Source organism: Musa acuminata, chromosome BXJ1-4 (genome assembly GCF_036884655.1).
Source record: "Musa acuminata AAA Group cultivar baxijiao chromosome BXJ1-4, Cavendish_Baxijiao_AAA, whole genome shotgun sequence".
In the NCBI taxonomy this organism is placed as follows: Eukaryota; Viridiplantae; Streptophyta; class Magnoliopsida; order Zingiberales; family Musaceae; genus Musa; species Musa acuminata.
The window spans coordinates 20,392,679-20,410,233 of record NC_088330.1 but is presented as its reverse complement, the minus strand read 5'-3'; the positions used below and the strand labels follow the sequence as shown (position 1 = coordinate 20,410,233).

Sequence of the window (17,555 nt, the reverse complement as noted above, 5' to 3'; positions counted from 1 at the left end):
AAATGGAAGTCGTGTGGAAGAGCCTCGAAACGCCGTTAATTTTCCACGCGGTCCGCCCTCCAAGCGTCTTGATCGACCGCACCTTGTGCTGCACGTGGCAGAGACCGAAGCGCTCGGCTCGGGCGGGCAGCGGGTGGCTGTCGTGTCGTCACGAAGTTACCTCCCCGCACGCACAACAAACACATCCACGACTCGGCCCGACCGCTCAATCCGAGGCAGAAGTAGTCGCCACGTTAGTCTCCGCGCTCCCCGCAAACGGCTCATCCGATACCGACCCTTCTCCGCTACCCTTTCCCACCTTTGTCTCTTCTACCAGTCGTCAACAAATTGCAGCAATTCACTCCCCGTAAATGGCCGGCCGTAAAGGTCGATGTCGAGATGGAGACAAAGGTCAAGGAGAAGCGATGAGAAGCGAGGTCGTGTGAGGGGTAATGGAAGCAGCAGGAGTCGGAGCAGGGAAGGAGGAGAAGAGGAGGAGGAAGAAGCCATGGGTGAAGATAGAGGTGACGGGTGGGGGAGGGATCCTGATCTTGGGCAGCGTACTCATCGCGGCCGCTGTCGGCGCCGGCACCGCCTTCGTGGCCCGTAGAGCTCAGAGAAGGCGGTCTTCGACCACCGCAAAACCAGCTGATGATGAGGTAATTGTTTGTTCACGTTGTGTTCATGAGTTCTTGATCAAATTTGTTCATCTCTGGATTCATTTAGGAGAACGATTCTGCTTCCAAGCCTCTCACCTCCAAGAATCCAGATGTTGGGGGAACAGAGGACACCATCTTGGAAGATGACACTCATAATGATGGGTGTGGTTCAATAGAGCAAACCTTGGAAGAATCCGAGTTTGTTCTTGTTAATGGAACAGGAGAAGGAAGCGAGCTGATCTTGGAGAAACCTGACGTTGTTGGAGAAGAGATCTCATCGACAGAGCCTCGGTTGGATGTGAGCCAGCAGCCAACCGAGCAACCTTTACATGAATCTGAGATCACCTTCGCCCACGAAGAAGAAGAAGATGATGGAGTTTCATCGATGGAATCTAAATACGGCATGAACTATCACCAAGTTGAGTTTGCTCATGACGATGAAGAAAAAGAAGATGAAGCTCCGTTAAAGGAAGGAGCTCAACTCAACATGACAGAATTAGATGAAGCATCAACTGACTCACAATTCGATAAAGTTATTGGAGAAGACGAACCAGATTCTGTTCTTGCAGAAAAGATAAGAGGGGAAGTAGAAGCTTTGCTGACCGAGTCTCGAATCGAGACGACAGAGTTTTCTGCTGTGAAGGAAATAGATGAGCAGGAAGAAGAAGAGGAAGCATCATCAACTGCAATCATTGAAGAGACAAAGCCTCAATTGGAAATGAGCCAACAGCAAACTGAGCAGGCTATGGATGAACCAAAGATTGTATTAGTAGTCCATGAAGAAATAGAACATGAAAAAGCCATGTCAAGTGAATCAGAATCAGAATCTGGCATGAACGATCACCAAACTGAACTTGCTTATGACAATGAAGCAAAAGAAGAAAACGAATCAGGACTCCATCAAACTCAACCTGGAATGAATGAGTGCTGCAGTGATGATGTTAGAGGTGAATCAATGCTTCAACAGATCTACAAAGGATCAGAGCTTTCTACCATGAAGGACATAAATGAAATGGAAGAAGTGTCATCAACTGGATCACAAGATATTGCAGGATCATCCGCGGAAGAAGCCGAAACGAGAGAGGAGGGTTCAGATAGCACCGGGGTTTCTTCCACGGAATCAAACGCAGATGCAATCTGGCCAACAGAGGTAATCGAGCAAGAGAAAATTCTACAGGCAGTGGAGGTGGTGGCAGATACAGGTGACCAGTCGGAAACCTCGGCAGAAACCAAGAACATGATACACGTGGAAGAAGCAGAAGAAGAGCAGCAAAAGGAAATCATTCTGGTGAAACAGGTAACGGTGGATAACGTGATGGCAACAGAGCTGACCATAGACAAGGAGAAGTTGCCGATAATGGATTGGTTCTCGATGAATAGTCCTACAAGATTGTTTCTGCTGCTGGTGGTGATGGCATTATTCCTGGGGTTTCTTTCTTTCATCGATCATTTCATAAAACTTTCTTATCGGCTCTATCAGATCCTTTCCCCTGCCAGGGAGAATAGGCAGGAACTTTAAATTGTACTTTCGGTTCTGCAAACGAATGAAAGATGTCGCTCCAGTTTCAATTTAATGGCTTCCGTGGCCCTGATTTAAGGAGAATATAACATGTCCAGTGCAGAACTATCTTGGTAGTTTAATTCATCTCGATGCTATTTAATTATGTTTGTCACCAGCCACAAACCCAACCCACTGCAAGGACAAACCTGGTGGCGTTAAACCAATGGAATTAACACATGATATCGTCTAAGAAAACTCACCAAATTTTTGTTAACATTTACTATGAGATGATAAAAGTACTCTCTGTATTAGTTGCAGGAAAACCCTTGGGCCCTACTAATGCAAATTGGTTATTGCTATTAATAGTTCTGGTGCTTGAGAATCTAAGGCAGAAACAACTAGGATGTAGTCATCACTCACATATTTGTAGGAACAAAATGAGGTATTGCAGGGGGGGAGACTATTAGGTGCACAGTGAAGACTGATGCATAATCATAACAAATTAAATGTAAATGACCAATGACCTAAAGAATCAATATTCTACCACAGTATTAATTGACCAAAACATTTTTTATCATCAAAAGCAGGTAATACCACTACTCAAAACTGAAACTAGCATACATATTCCAACTCCATAAAACAAACATGAAGAGAAACCCGAGAGACAGACGTGGAATAAAGGTTTCTCTCACTTTTTGCAAGAACTCGTGGTTTGGAAAACAGAACAGAACAAAAGTTACAATCCATTAACCACTTCTACATATTCTGCAACTAATGTCTTGGCATCATCATTATCCCTAACTACTTAGCTTTCTTGGGAGCCCTGCACCAGAAAGATACCACAATTAGTTTGTGTACAAATCCTAAACAGCTTTCATATTAGTGCAAAGGAAAAAGAACCCCCTACACAGGTTGTGCAGCAGGTACGCGGTCTCCAGGCCCCTGTTTGCATACAGCACCAACACAACACAGAGACAATGAGAACAGGTCGAAGTGTACATGCATTTATTGTCAACAAACTAAAAACAAAAGCAGCATTGACTACAAGTGCCTGCTAACAAACAATTCGAAGCAACAATGATGAACAGAATACTGAGTCACCCACGCTAAAACTGACAACACTTTCAATAGAATCATTTGCAGAATATATAATTGGCAATCAAACAAATAAAATAGCAACACACCCTATTTTCCATTACATAATCATTGGATAAGTGTTTTGGCCTACAACTTTGAAAAGAAGGCTTAACATTAATCTGTGGCTACAGTTCAGTATGAAAAGAATAATATTAGGGGTGAAGACTAACTGTTTCCTCCCTATCTAGCTACAGTAGTCATTCTAATTTGAACATCAAGAAAAATGCTTTTATGGCCTGGAAGTTGATGTTGGTTAATCACAGGAGACAAGAATGATAGTAGTGCAAAATGGATAGAATAATCTTCCAAATCCTTGCCCATTAAGAATCAGAATTAATAAACCAAAGCAGTTGAAATGGCAGCATGATTAGCAAAAGAACCGATGTAAGCTGCATGTCATATAATAAGGTAAACACAAGAAAACCTTTATCGGACCTGAGCCAGGCGTTCCTCTCTCCTAGCAATCTTCCTTTCTCTGCTAGCCTTGCTCTTGGCTCGTTTAGCTTCAAACTGGTCAGATAAGGTCTTCTCTCTTGCCTTTTCAGCTTTGGATTTATGAATACTTTCCATCAGCACCCTCTTGTTCTTAAAAACATTACCTTTGACTTTCATGTACATGTCATGGTACATGTGCTTGTCAATCTTCTTTGATTCACGATACTTCCGCAGCAACCGTCTAAGAACTCGCATCCTTCGCATCCAAAGTACCTTAGTTGGAAGTCTAGCTTCTCTCGTGCCCCTGCGCTTTCCTGTAACAAAGAACATTCATTTAAAAAAGAAAAGCTAAATAATGATGGACTAGAATGAAAATTAATACCATATCCAGAATGTCGCCCTTTTCTCTTTGCTTCCAGTGCCCTCCTTGCACGAGACCGTGAGTGAATCTTGGTTGGCTTCCTGATGATAAAACCATCCTTCACAAGCTTTCTAACATTTTGGCCTGCATTGCAAAACCATCACATTTCATCAGTGACAATAGATGGCAGTTGCAAATATCAAGAAAGTTCTTATGCAGAAGGAAAATATTTATTATATGCAATTAGCTAATCATCAAGATAAATTAAAGCTTTAATAAATTCATCTTGTAAGACCGAAAGTTCAATCCACCTTTCCATGACCAATGATGTTTGGACAGGGAGAAATGAAAACAGTTAAAGGGGTTGCTTCTCCAAGTTCATATCTCATGGTACATATATTGCCTACCATCTACAACCACTAACGCCATACCCCGATCGGTTGTTTCTCCGGCCACAGTTTTCTTGTCACATCCCAATCCCTTTCTTGAGAATCATATTCTCCTCATGAAACCAAAACTTGCAGAGTTCTGGGTTCAAGTAGACTAGGATTCAGATTGAGTCCTGTCAACGCCAAGGTCGACTAGTGTTACCAATTTTAGCTGAATAAAACGGCATACCACAAAATTGAAAAATGAAACAGCCTTCAAAGAAGCATTCTGGTGGCAATATCATACAGATAATTTGAAGAGAAATTTATTTTAAAAAATCATCAATAATAGATAATAAAATTTATTTTTACAGAAAATAATGTTATTGAAGTGAGTGATGTTCATATTCATTCTCAGGTCGATCAGGTTAAAAGCAATCAAATCATGTCAAAAGCATGATAGACATGCCAACTTCGATGCCAAACTTGATCAGACCACTTTATTAAACAGGTTGAACAACTAATGGATTTAGCTTTTTATTCTGTTGATTAAATTAGTTTGATTTGGTCTTCTTCAAATGTTTAGTTATGTTGTGCGCATTTCACCAAGGAGACTATTGTTCCATCACCATCCCCCTACCTTATGGAATATCAGTGGTACAGATTTTAGTAGACCACCAAGAAATGACGTTTGTTGCCACACTACTCCAATCAATACTCAATATTCGGTATCAGATAAATCCATTATACAGTGGTTATAATAATTTCCTATCACCTAACTTAGATATTGAAACAACTTTACAACAGTACTAAACCGTCAACAAAGACGGTATGTATGAAGATGTCTCAAAGCTCACACGATGACGAATTGGAAGCAGCATCAGGAGAATAAGCTACGCTAAATAGGTAAACTAATAATGATACTCACAACACAAGTGACACACACAGCATGAAAGACAATAGACAGAAACCATTTTCGACTGCGATCGTAGAAAAACAAGAAGCTAGTGAACATGCAACGCTAAGACCAAAAAGCAAAGGATTGCCGGAGCAATAACAACACAAAATAGTTCCAAAACACAGGTCCTCGAACAACATAGATCCTCTATGTTCAAGCACAAAAGACGAAAAGGACGACCCAGAACAGAGAACCTATTAACGGGCGAACGTTCACAGAACCAAATAAAATTCGCCACGAACAAAAGCAACGCTTAGAATAACACGGGAGTATCATTGTGATCTCGACAGGATCATTCGAGCAAGAACTCGGAAACGCGCGGCTGGTCTCAGATCGAGGCAAAAAGAAGCAAGAACACGGTCGATAGCCGAGAATTAAGAGAGCACGATAACGGTCACAAATCGGAAGTGGAGGAGGACGCCTTACGGGAGTTGGCCATGGAGATCTCGTTGACCTCATTGGGGTCGAGCCACACCTTTCCCCTCCCACACTTGAGGACGCTCGCGGCGAGCCGCTTCTGGAGCTTCAGCGACACCATCTCTCGCCTCTCCTCTCCTCTCCTCTCCCGCTGTGGGAACACGAACCGAGTCCGGGAGATAGGCGGCCGACGCGGACCAGCTATTTGAACGTCCCTCCGCTAGGGTTCCACGAGGGCAAGATCGGCATAACCCATCACAATTTAACCCGATCGAGTTCGGTCTAATACATTCAGGCCCACATTGAACCATCATAATCTGATTTTTCTAATTCTTAATTTTAAGATTTTTCTTATTAAAATGACGCATGATTTTAGAAGCCATGATTTTAATCATATACGGCTATGATGAATATTCAATGAATCATGTTTGATTTGAAGAATCCGAGATATATCTATGATATAACCGGTGTCATTACTATTCCCTACTGTGATGTTCGAGATAGTAGAAAACACTCGCTATAATTTGATCATGACACTTTTTTTTATACTCATTATTGTAAAGTTTTTATAGGTACCAGATTAATCGTGAAAGATTATTATTATATGATTATTACTCTTTTTCTCTTATTTTCGTGAGTACAAATATGTCAAAAGGAATTATTATTTTAATTATTTTTTTACCATTTTTAGAGCATTTAATACTTAATTTGACCCCTTTTACATTATCTTAAACCTTTTTTTGACTCTTTTATTTTGTATTATATTTATGTTTGTATGAACAGTAGTATTAATGGTCAAAAGTATTTTTATATATAATGTATTATGTCAACACGATGATTCGTATTATCTGAGAAAAAATTAGTAATAATATATACCAAGATAAGATTAGAGAGTTTTGATCGATCCCTTTCATACTTAAGCTAACCTACAAATCTACAAATCGACCAGTGCATTTAGGACAATAATAAGATTTCAAGTCAGTATTATCAAAGCTCAACATGCTCCTTAATAACTATGTGTTCTCATGGCCTGGAAGGCTATAATCAATACGACCTTCATGAATGAAGTGGTGATAAGTACCTCTAACTTGTGGGTCAGGTTTTACTCATTGTGATCACTCCTTGGCTATCCCTTGAGTTCTATCTTTTTTGCAGCATCACAATTATGCAATGGTCTGATCGATCGTGTATGTGATGCTAGGAGTGTCATCTCCTAGTGGGTTGTAGAGATCGACAACGTTCGTGATGAAGTGGAGGAGCTAAAGAAGGAGAAGGGCGACTTGGTCCTCACCATCAAGCTTGAGGCTCGGGTGGCTGAGCTGAAGGCAAAGCTAAACGAAGCCTGATAGCATATCTCTAGCCAGGGTGAGTAGTTGAAGACTATTTGCGGCCATAATCATTAGATGAAGGATGAGCTACTTTGTCAAGTTGGGGAGCTCAACTCCATGGGGATCTACAACATCGAGCTCCTCGGTTATGTCATCAAGTTGAATAAGCATATCATGGGGCTAAACAAGTAAGTGGCAGTGTTGAACGGCTAGATTGAGTCCTTACAAGAGGAGCTCGAGGTCGAGAGAGCCTTGGCACTAAGGCATCGAGAAAAAATTGTCATCACATATAAGCCTTCCTTGGGTTCAAGAAAGATGTGGAGATGTCGGCACCTCCTCCTATCAATTCAAATACTTCATCATGCTAGGTTCTCAAGTTTGACTATGCCAAGATGAAGCTCGAGGACGATCCCTTCATCTACTACCATGAGGGCGGCTCGACTATGCCAATGGCCACGTTGAATAGTAAGACAATCTTAATATCGAAGGATATATTAAACTAATATTCTCCTAACTCAATCTTGGGTATCATTTGGGAAGTCTATAGTGTTATGATTGTTGAATCTCGGATTTTGATAATGAAACCAATCAATATGTGTTTATGTTTTAATCTGCGTTTTGAGTGACGCAGGATGCTTCGATCAGGATGAGACAATTAAAGTAGGAAAATTATGTTGGGCCGGAGGAACATGTCAGAAGATTGAACGTTGGGCTGGTGGATCGGTCGACGTATCGACAAAAGCATTCGAGCCATGGATTTGGGCATCGGCCAAGAAGAGCGGACATTGCGCCAAGGATATCGGAGTTGTGGAGTCAACTGGTCGATTGGGCAATAGGCCGCAGGAGAGGATGATACACCGAAGAATTGGACGAAGCGTCAAGTGACCAATGACATGCCGGACAACTTGATTAGATGCTTAGGATTAATTGTTTAGATCGAAATATGTTTTACATGCTAGTCATAGGTGCCCAGCAAGCCAATAACGTGAGTGATGGCACGTGTGACTTGATACAGAATCTTTTTGCTTATTATATTTTGGCGTATATCACTTTATAACTATTGCATAAATGCATATATATATATATATTGTGATATCCTTGGATTTGTGCAATTGGAATCGGATCGTGATGAGATCACGATAATGAGATCGATTCACCTTTAAACACATATCCTAAATAATCCCGGTCATAGGTTACTCGAGAGGGACATCGTGATAACCGGACAGACTGGTGTGTTGTATACCCGTCCATATGATGGATGCAGTTGGTCTCATAGCTGCTCGTGTAGGGACACTAGGGATACAGTACAGGTGCTCATTGGAGAATGAGTTCACTGATTGATCCGCTTACGGAATGCTGGATGGTTGATGATGCCTTATTATCAGACAGTGATTCCGTAGTCCTAATGGTGTATCTAGTCCTTAGACTTGAGACACCAAGGATGTCCTGTATGAGTGCTCCACTCTTTGATACCAGACTTATAGGTTTGGCTGTCCCAGATCTAGTATAGCTGGTCATTGGGAGTGGTAGTCGACCTTACGAGGGCTATTGAGTGTCGATAGAGGATCATCCACTCTCGGCGTCATGAGAGGAATATCCCATGTGTTCTTGCTCAGACAAATCTTTGGCCAAGGTCATTCGGGTTGAGACAGAAAGAGTTCTCTGGGAGAATCCGATTAGAGCGAGACTCGAGTAGAAACCGTATGGATCTGACAACACCATGCTCGATATACGGTCTCTGGGATATTAGATGGATGAGGGACTATAGGTACACGGTAACTGAGGACAGACAGGTCCAATGGATTGAATTCCCCTGTATCGTCTGGGGACTACGGTGTAGTGGCCTAGTACGTCCGTAGTCGATGAGTCAAGTGAATTATTACAGAGATAATAATTCACTGAGTTAGAAGGAGTTTTGACGGGTATGACTCACGGCCAGCTCGATATTGGGCCTAAAGGGTCACACACATATGGTAGGCATTGCGATGAGTAGAGTTTCGGATATGAGATATCCGACGGAGCCCTTGTCTTATTGGATGCAGATCCAATACCCACTAGGGGAGGACCCATTAGGGTTTAACAGGGGACCTCTATAAATAGGAGGGATTCAAAGCCTCATAGGCTAGAGTCTTTGCTTGCCTTTCCTATTCTCCTCTCCCTCTCCACCTCAGAGCAGGCCTGGAGTTTTGAGGAGCGTCGTCGCAACCCTGCTGTGTGGATCACCGCTAGAGAAGAGGACGCTTGACCTCTTTCACCCGCTCCTAAGAATTTATAAGGAAACAGGGATATACGATCTCCCTAGGTAACACAATCTACTCTATACGCAGTTTTAAGTTTCGCGGATTTTGCGCACCAATCTTCGCACGACGACGAACATCTCTTTGGGAATCGGGGATTTTATTTTCTTGTTCTTCCGCTGCGCATATGATGTCGCCCCATAAGATTTCCCAACAGTGGTATCAGAGCCAGGTTGTTCGTGCGAATGATTGGTTTTGAACTGCGTGTGTTGTGTTTAGGAAGAATTTTGACGTCAAAATCGTTACGCAAAAACAAGGAAGGGCAGCAACCGTTGCTGCCCTCGATCTGCGTGCGTGCAGTGCAGCCGAAGGCGGGCAGCACAGGGGCTGCGTCTGCAGTAGCCGACCGGCGGCCTGCTTGCAGCAGGCTTGCGTCCGGCGGGGCTGGCAGCCCGCGGGCAGAGGCGCCTGCGGCCGCTTCTCCCGCGGGGTGAGGCGTCGCAGGGTAGCGGCGCTTGCCACCGCTGCACCGGTGACCTGAGGGCGTGATATGCTTGGTCGAGTCCCTCGAGGGTATATCATCAAATCAGACTCATCTTGTAACGAAGGTATTGACTTAACCGAGCATCATGGTTGGTCGAGTCCCTCGAGACCATGGTGATTCGGAGGCCGAACAGGACGGGAATCACAAGGAGTTGTGATCGACAAGTGTTGCCTACCTTTTAGGCCTAATGTGATTGGTCGAGTCCCTCGAGGTTACACTAAGACGCTGATTGGATCCTGATCCCCACTAGAAGTCTACCGGAGACTTCCGTTTCACGTGCTGAGGGTGTCGCGTGACTCGTTAGTAAAATAGTAGGAGCATATTAAGATAGAAGTCCATATCTTGATAGTTTATTTCTTGCAAAATCTACATGTTATTCATTTATGCTGCATCTTTATTTTCAGAAAATGTCGCTTTCAAATCCCTTACGTGGCATACTTGATGTCAACCGCCTCACTGGTCCAAATTATACATATTAGCTCCGTAACTTGAGAATTGTTCTCACAGCGGAGAAAATCGTGTACGTCCTTAATATAGTGATGCCTACGCCCGAAGAAGGGGCAAACGAGGATGAGATCGCTCGCTACGTAAAGCACATTAATGACTCCACTCTTGCTCAGTGCTATATGTTGGGCTCTATGACTCCTGAGTTACAGAGACAACATGAAAAGATGGATGCCAGATCCATTCTCCTACATGTCCGCAAATTGTTTGAGGAACAGGGAAGGACTCAGCGATATGAGATATCTAAGAGCCTCTTCCGCGCTAGGATGACTGAGGGGACACCGGTTCAGAACCATGTCCTAAAGATAATTGAGTGGATAGAGAAACTCACAGGTCTAGGAATGGTCCTAGAGGATAACTTGTGTGTGGACATTGTGCTTCAGTCCCTACCAGATTCCTTTTCACAGTTCATAATGAATTTTAATATGAACAAACTTGAGGTGATTCTCCCAGAGCTCTTCAATATGTTGAGGGAGGCAGAGAGTACTATTATGAAAGAGAAGCCAGTTCTCTACACTGGTGAGACCAAAAAGAAAAGGAAAGCAGAAAGGTCCCTTAAGAAGGGAAAGGGCAAGGGCAAGGGCAAACCAGGTAAAGCAAAGGTTGCTAAGAAAGACCCAACAAAGGACAAAGGCTAGTGCTTCCACTATGGTAAAGATGGGCACTGGAAGAGAAACTACAAAGAGTACCTTGCAGAAAGGGCGAAATAGAAGCTTGGAGAAGCTTCAGGTACATTCATGATCAATCTCCAATTGTCAGATTTTTGTGATAGTGCATTGGTATTGGATACCAGTATTGCTTATTACATCTACAATTTATTATAAATTCTAGCAAAGCCGAGGGGAGATTGACGAGAGGAATATTGCATAAAGGTTTGTTTATGCAAGACACTACTCCACATATCATGAATGTAAGTGTCTAAGAGGAGATGAGGTGAACAGTGCATACCTATGACATTGTAGGTTAGGTCATATCCATGAGGGAATGATTCAAAAGTTGCTAAATGATGGATATCTAGATCCATTCAACTATGTGTCATATGCAACTTGCGAGCCTTGCCTTCGTGGAAAACTGACCAACTCTCCATTTAGTGGAACTGGAGAGAGAGCCACTGAGCTGTTGGAACTCATACATAGTGATGTATGTGGACCCATGTCAACTCATGCCATTGGTGGTTACTCCTACTTCATTACCTTTACTGATGATTTCTCAAGGTATGGATATGTGTACTTAATGAAGTACAAGTCCGAGGCTTTTGAGAAATTCAAAGAGTATAAGAATGAGGTGGAGAACTAGACTGGAAAGAGCATCAAAACTTTTCGATCAGATCGAGGAAGTGAGTACTTAAGTACATAGTTTACTTAGTTCCTCAAGGACCATGGGATATTATCCCAATAGACACCTCCTTATACACCTCAACTCAATGGTGTCTCTGAAAGGAGAAATCGTACGCTATTAGATATGGTACGGTCCATGATGAGTTTCGCTGACCTACCCATCTTATTCTAGGGATATGCCCTAGAAACCGCAACTTACCTTCTGAACAGAGTTCCAACTAAGTCGGTAGTGTCTACACCATATGAGATATGGAAAGGGAAGAAGCCTGATCTTAAGGTTGTTAAGATTTGGGGCTGCCCTGCCCACGTTAAAAGACACAACCCCGATAAGTTAGAATCAAGGACAGAGCGATGCAAATTTGTGGGATACCCCAAGGAAACTTGTGGGTATTATTTCTATCATCTCGAGGACCAAAAGATGTTTATAGCTAAGAGAGCAGTGTTCCTTGAGAAGGAACACATTCTTGGCGGAGACAGTGGGAGAATGATAGAGTTGAGCGAGGTTGGAGAACCAAGCTCAAGCACCACTCTACAGCCCGAGTCTGTTCAGGTACCTAATACACAAGTTTCAACTTTACGCAGGTCTGATAGAGTATCCCATCCTTCTGAGAGATATGTGGGACATATTAGAGGAGAGGATGTTGAGGATATTGATCCTCATACCTACGAGAAGGCTATTATGAGTATAGACTCCGGGAAGTGGCAAGAAGCCATGAATTTTGAGATGGATTCTATGTACTCCAATAAGGTTTGGAACCTAGTTGATGCACCCGAAGGTATTGTACCCATCGGTTGCAAGTGGATCTTTAAGAAAAAGATCGGAGTAGATGGAAAGGTAGAGACCTATAAAGCAAGGCTAGTGGCTAAGGGGTATCGTCAAAGGCAAGGTGTTGACTACGACGAAACCTTCTCACCCGTAGCAATGCTAAAATCCATCAGAATTCTATTGGCTATTGCAGCACACTATGATTATAAGATCTGGCAGATAGATATGAAAACCGCATTCCTCAATGGGAACCTCGAGGAGGAGGTGTATATAATGCAACCTGAGGGATTCGTGTCCAAGAACTGCCCAGATAAGGTGTGTAGGTTGCTTAGATCCATTTATGGACTAAAGCAAGCTTCCCGAAGTTGGAACATAAGATTTGACGAGGCAATCAGATCTTATGACTTCATTAAGAACGAAGATGAGCCTTATGTGTACAGGAAGGTAAGTGAGAGTGCTATCACCTTTTTGGTGTTATATGTGGATGACATCCTGATCACTAGGAATGACGTAAGAATGCTATCCACAGTAAAGGCTTGGTTATCTAGACATTTCTCCATGAAGGACTTAGGGGAATCATCCTATACCTTGGGGATTAGAATCTATAGAGATAGATCCAAGAGGATGCTTGGCTTGTCCCAGTCCAGGTACATAAAAACCATTGTCAAAAGGTTTGGCATGGAAAATTCCAAGAGAGGTCTCATACCGATGAGACATGGGATATCGCTTTCTACAAGTATGTCCCCAAAGACTCCAAAAGAAAGGGCAAACATGGATATGATACCTTATGCCTCAACAATAGGGTCTATCATGTATGCCATGCTATGTACTAGGCCTGATATAGCGCATGCTTTGAGTGTCATGAGCAGGTATCAGGCGGATCCAGGCTTGGAGCACTAGAAAGCAGTAAAGTGTATCCTTAAGTACTTGAGAATGACTAAGGATCTTTTACTAGTATATGGAGGTAATAGCCTTAAGGTTGAAGGCTACACTGACTCAAGTTTTCAGTCTGATGTCGATGATAGCAAGTCGAATTCAGGGTATGTGTACACCTTGAATGGAGGAGCAGTGTGCTGGAAGAGTTCCAAGCAAGATACCACTGCTGACTCGACCACAGAGGCGGAGTATATTGCTGCATCAAATGCAGCAAAGGAGGGAGTCTGGTTGAAGAAGTTCATTACAGATTTGCGAGTCGTTCCGGATAGCGAGAAGTCGACTTCCTTATATTGCGACAACTATGGGGTGATTACTCAAATAAGGGAACCCGGGTCTCATCAGAAGTGTTCTGAGGAGGTTTCAGTTTATCAGAGAGATCGTAACCCGAAGAGATGTAGCAGTGGAAAGAGTTCCATCCGAAGATAACATTGTAGATCCACTGACAAAGCCGTTGTCTCAGATTGTCTTTGAGCGTCACAGGGGCCTGATGGGGATCAGACACATAGGTGATTGGTTTTAGGTCAAGTGGGAGATTGCTAGTCATAGGTGCCCAGCAAGCCAATCATGTGAGTGATGGCACGTGTGACTTGATACAGAATCTTTTTGCTTATTATATTTTGGCGTATATCACTTTATAACTATTGCATAAATGCACACACATATATATATATATATATATATATATATATATATATATATATATATATATATATATATATATATATATATATTGTGATGTCCTTGGATTTGTGCAATGGGAATCGGATCGTGATGAGATCACGATAATGAGATCGATTCACCTTTAAACACATATCCTAAATAATCCCGGTCATAGGTTACTCGAGAGGGACATCGTGATAACCAGACAGACTGGTGTGCTGTATACCCGTCCATATGATGGATGCAGTTGGTCTCATAGCTGCTCATGTAGGGACACTAGGGATACAGTACAAGTGCTCATTGGAGAATGAGTTCACTGATTGATCCGCTTACGGAATGCTGGATGGTTGATGATGCCTTATTGTCAGACAGCGATTCCGTAGTCCTAGTGGTGTATCTGGTCCTTAGACTTGAGACACCAAGGATGTCCTGTATGAGTGCTCCACTCTTTGATACCAGACTTATAGGTTTGGCTATCCCAGATCTAGTATAGCTGGTCATTGGGAGTGGTAGTCGACCTTACGAGGGCTATTGAGTGTCGATAGAGGATCATCCACTCTCGGCGTCATGAGAGGAATATCCCATGTGTTCTTGCTCAGACAAATCTTCCAATAAGTATAATCCGACCCATTAAACAAGGGTGGACGTATGATAGAATGACCCTCATGTATGCCGGAGTAAGCCATCTCTCTTGGGTATCAAACCAAATGAGAGTGAGCCTAGCTCTGATACCAATTGTTAGGATCGGAACGGCACTAAGAGGGGGGGGGGGTGCAGCGGTAAAGTGCGATAAACTTTTGACAATTTAAACACTTTCGGAACCTTCGTACGATAAAAGCAATGATTTAAACAATTTGAAACTGTTTCGATTGTGTTTTAACTTGAAGGGATAAGTAAGACGGAGACAAAGAAGTAGAGCATTAAAGTGCAAATGGTTTGCAGTAATATAAATGATAATAAGTAAATGCAAACTAGAGATCACGCCGATTTTACAATGGTTCGGTCAAATGACCTACATCCACTTGCGAGGCCCCTCTTCGATGAGGCTCCCACCTTCCACTAGTAAATCTCTTGAAGGGGAAGGGTAAATACCCCTCTTACAACTTTTTACAAGCGGTTCACTCTCTTACAGATTTTCAGCAAGAAAGAAGGAGGTGAACACTAGCAAATTGAAAACAAGACTAGCAAAGACTTTTCTAAGACCTTTCTCTCAATCAATTGCTTCTCAAAAAGTTGTAATCTCAGCTGAGATTTGATGGATATTTATAGGCCTCAAGAGGATTCAAATTTGGGCTCCAAAATTTGAATTCTCTTTGGGTTCCCGATGCTGGTGGTGCCACCGCCTGTCAGTGTCAGACACTGACAGTGCTGGGCGGTGCAACCGCCCAGTTTGTCGGTGCCACCGCTAGACCCTTCGGTTCACTGGTTGGGCTTCAAATTTAGCCCAAACCAAGTCTAATTTTGGCCCAGTTGGCCCCTAACCAGGATATAGGATTATCTCTTAATCCTAATCCTAATTACAAGTGAACTACATAACTAAAAACATCCTAAGCAAGTTTTCAATCGCGAACGTCGAGTCTTATTCCGGCGAGCTTTCCGATGAACTTCTTCCGACGGACTCCCAGCAAGCTCCCGATCTTGTGATGACTTTAACGAGTAGCCGAGCTTTCTCGGTGACCTCCGTGAACCTCTGACGATCTCTTCGGCAAACTTTCGAAAATTCCGATAGGTTCAAGATTTCTTCTCGGTTGGTTCCGGCAGCATCTCCGACGATTCTTCGGACTCTTAAACGTCCATCAAACTTGACTCCGGTATTCTTGCTTTGTGTTTTCTGGTTATCGTAGTTAATCCTGCAAACTTAACTCAATAATATGGATTAGATCAATTAACCTATCAATTGATTTTATCATCAAAATCCGAGATTCAATAATCTCCCCCTTTTTGATGATGACAATCAATTGATGACGGAGCATCAGGTACATTCATGATCAATCTCCAATTGTCAGATTTTTGTGATAGTGCATTGGTTTTGGATACCAGTATTGCTTATCACATCTACAATTTATTGTAAATTCTAGCAAAGCCGAGGGGAGATTGGCGAGAGGAATATTGCATAAAGGTTTGTTTATGCTAGACGCTACTTCACATATCATGAATGTAAGTGTCTAAGAGGAAACGAGATGAGGTGAATAGTGCATACCTATGACATTGTAGGCTAGGTCATATCCATGAGGGAATGATTCAAAAGTTGCTAAATGATGGATATATAGATCCATTTGACTATGTGTCATATACAACTTGCGAGCCATGTCTTCGTGGAAAACTGACCAACTCTCCATTTAGTGGAACTGGAGAGAGAACCACTGAGCTATTGGAACTAATACATAGTGATGTATGTGGACCCATGTTAACTCATGCCATTGGTGGTTACTCCTACTTCATTACATTTACTGATGATTTCTCAAGGTATAGATATGTGTACTTAATGAAGTACAAGTCCGAGGCTTTTGAGAAATTCAGAGAGTATAAGAATGAGGTGGAGAACCAGACTGGAAAGAGTATTAAAACTCTTCAATCAGATCGAGGAGGTGAGTACTTAAGTACATAGTTTACTCAGTTCCTCAAGAACCATGGGATATTATCCCAATGGATACCTCCTTATACACCTCAGCTCAATAGTGTCTCTGGAAGGAGGAATCGTACGCTATTAGATATGGTACGGTCCATGATGAGTTTCGCTGACCTACCCATCTTATTCTAGGGATATGCCCTAGAGACCGCAGCTTACCTTCTGAATAGAGTTCCAACTAAGTCGGTAGTGTTGACACCATATGAAATATGGAAAGGGAAGAAGCCTGATCTTAAGGTTGTTAAGATTTGGGGCTACTCTACCCACGTTAAAAGACACAACCCCGTTAAGTTAGAATCAAGGACAGAGCGATGTAAATTTGTGGGATACTCCAAGGAAACTTGTGGGTATTATCTGTTGAATCTTGTATTTTGATGATGAAACCAATTGATAATTATGTTTATGTTTAACTGCATTTTGAGTGATGCAGGTCTACTCGATCAGGATTAGACAGTTAACGCAGAAGGAATTGACGTTGCGCCGGAGGAGATCACATCAAGATAGTGGACGGTAGAAGGCTTCGGACGTCGGGCATCGGGCCAAGGAGAGTGAAATTACGCCAAGGATATCGGGGTTGCGGAGGTCAACCGCCGATTAGGCAACAAGCTGCAAGAGAGGACGATGCACCGAGGAATCGGACGAAGCGCCAACCAATGACGTGCCGAGCAACAGAATGTCAATTCGCATTGTAATAATTGTCTAGATCGGAGTAGAGTTTTAGCTTGTGTGTGCAGGATTAACTACGATAATGACGAAGACATAAAGCAAAACAAAGTGTCGGAGTCAAGCAAGAAGGATT

At 42.7% G+C, this 17,555-nt stretch overlaps 2 protein-coding genes across 3 annotated transcripts; one reads left to right on the top strand and one right to left on the bottom strand.

Moving 5' to 3' along the window:
• Nucleotides 1-238: 238 nt before the first annotated feature.
• Nucleotides 239-2,212, top strand: LOC135650174 (uncharacterized). The gene is made up of 2 exons (XM_065169371.1): nt 239-638; nt 706-2,212. The coding sequence occupies exons 1-2, from the start codon at nt 432-434 to the stop codon at nt 2,155-2,157; spliced, it is 1,659 nt and encodes a 552-aa protein (XP_065025443.1). The 5' UTR covers nt 239-431; the 3' UTR covers nt 2,158-2,212.
• Nucleotides 2,213-2,664: 452 nt separating this feature from the next.
• Nucleotides 2,665-6,002, bottom strand: LOC135650164 (large ribosomal subunit protein eL19x). Of its 2 annotated transcripts, XM_065169355.1 has the most exons (5): nt 5,825-6,001; nt 4,094-4,216; nt 3,712-4,025; nt 3,047-3,081; nt 2,665-2,962 (listed from the first exon to the last, which is right to left on the bottom strand). In XM_065169355.1, the coding sequence occupies exons 1-5, from the start codon at nt 5,934-5,936 to the stop codon at nt 2,941-2,943; spliced, it is 606 nt and encodes a 201-aa protein (XP_065025427.1). In that variant the 5' UTR covers nt 5,937-6,001; the 3' UTR covers nt 2,665-2,940. The 2 variants fall into 2 exon arrangements, with proteins under 2 accessions (XP_065025427.1, XP_065025433.1); XM_065169361.1 differs by lacking the exon at nt 3,047-3,081 and having other exon boundaries at nt 5,825-6,002.
• Nucleotides 6,003-17,555: the final 11,553 nt, after the last annotated feature.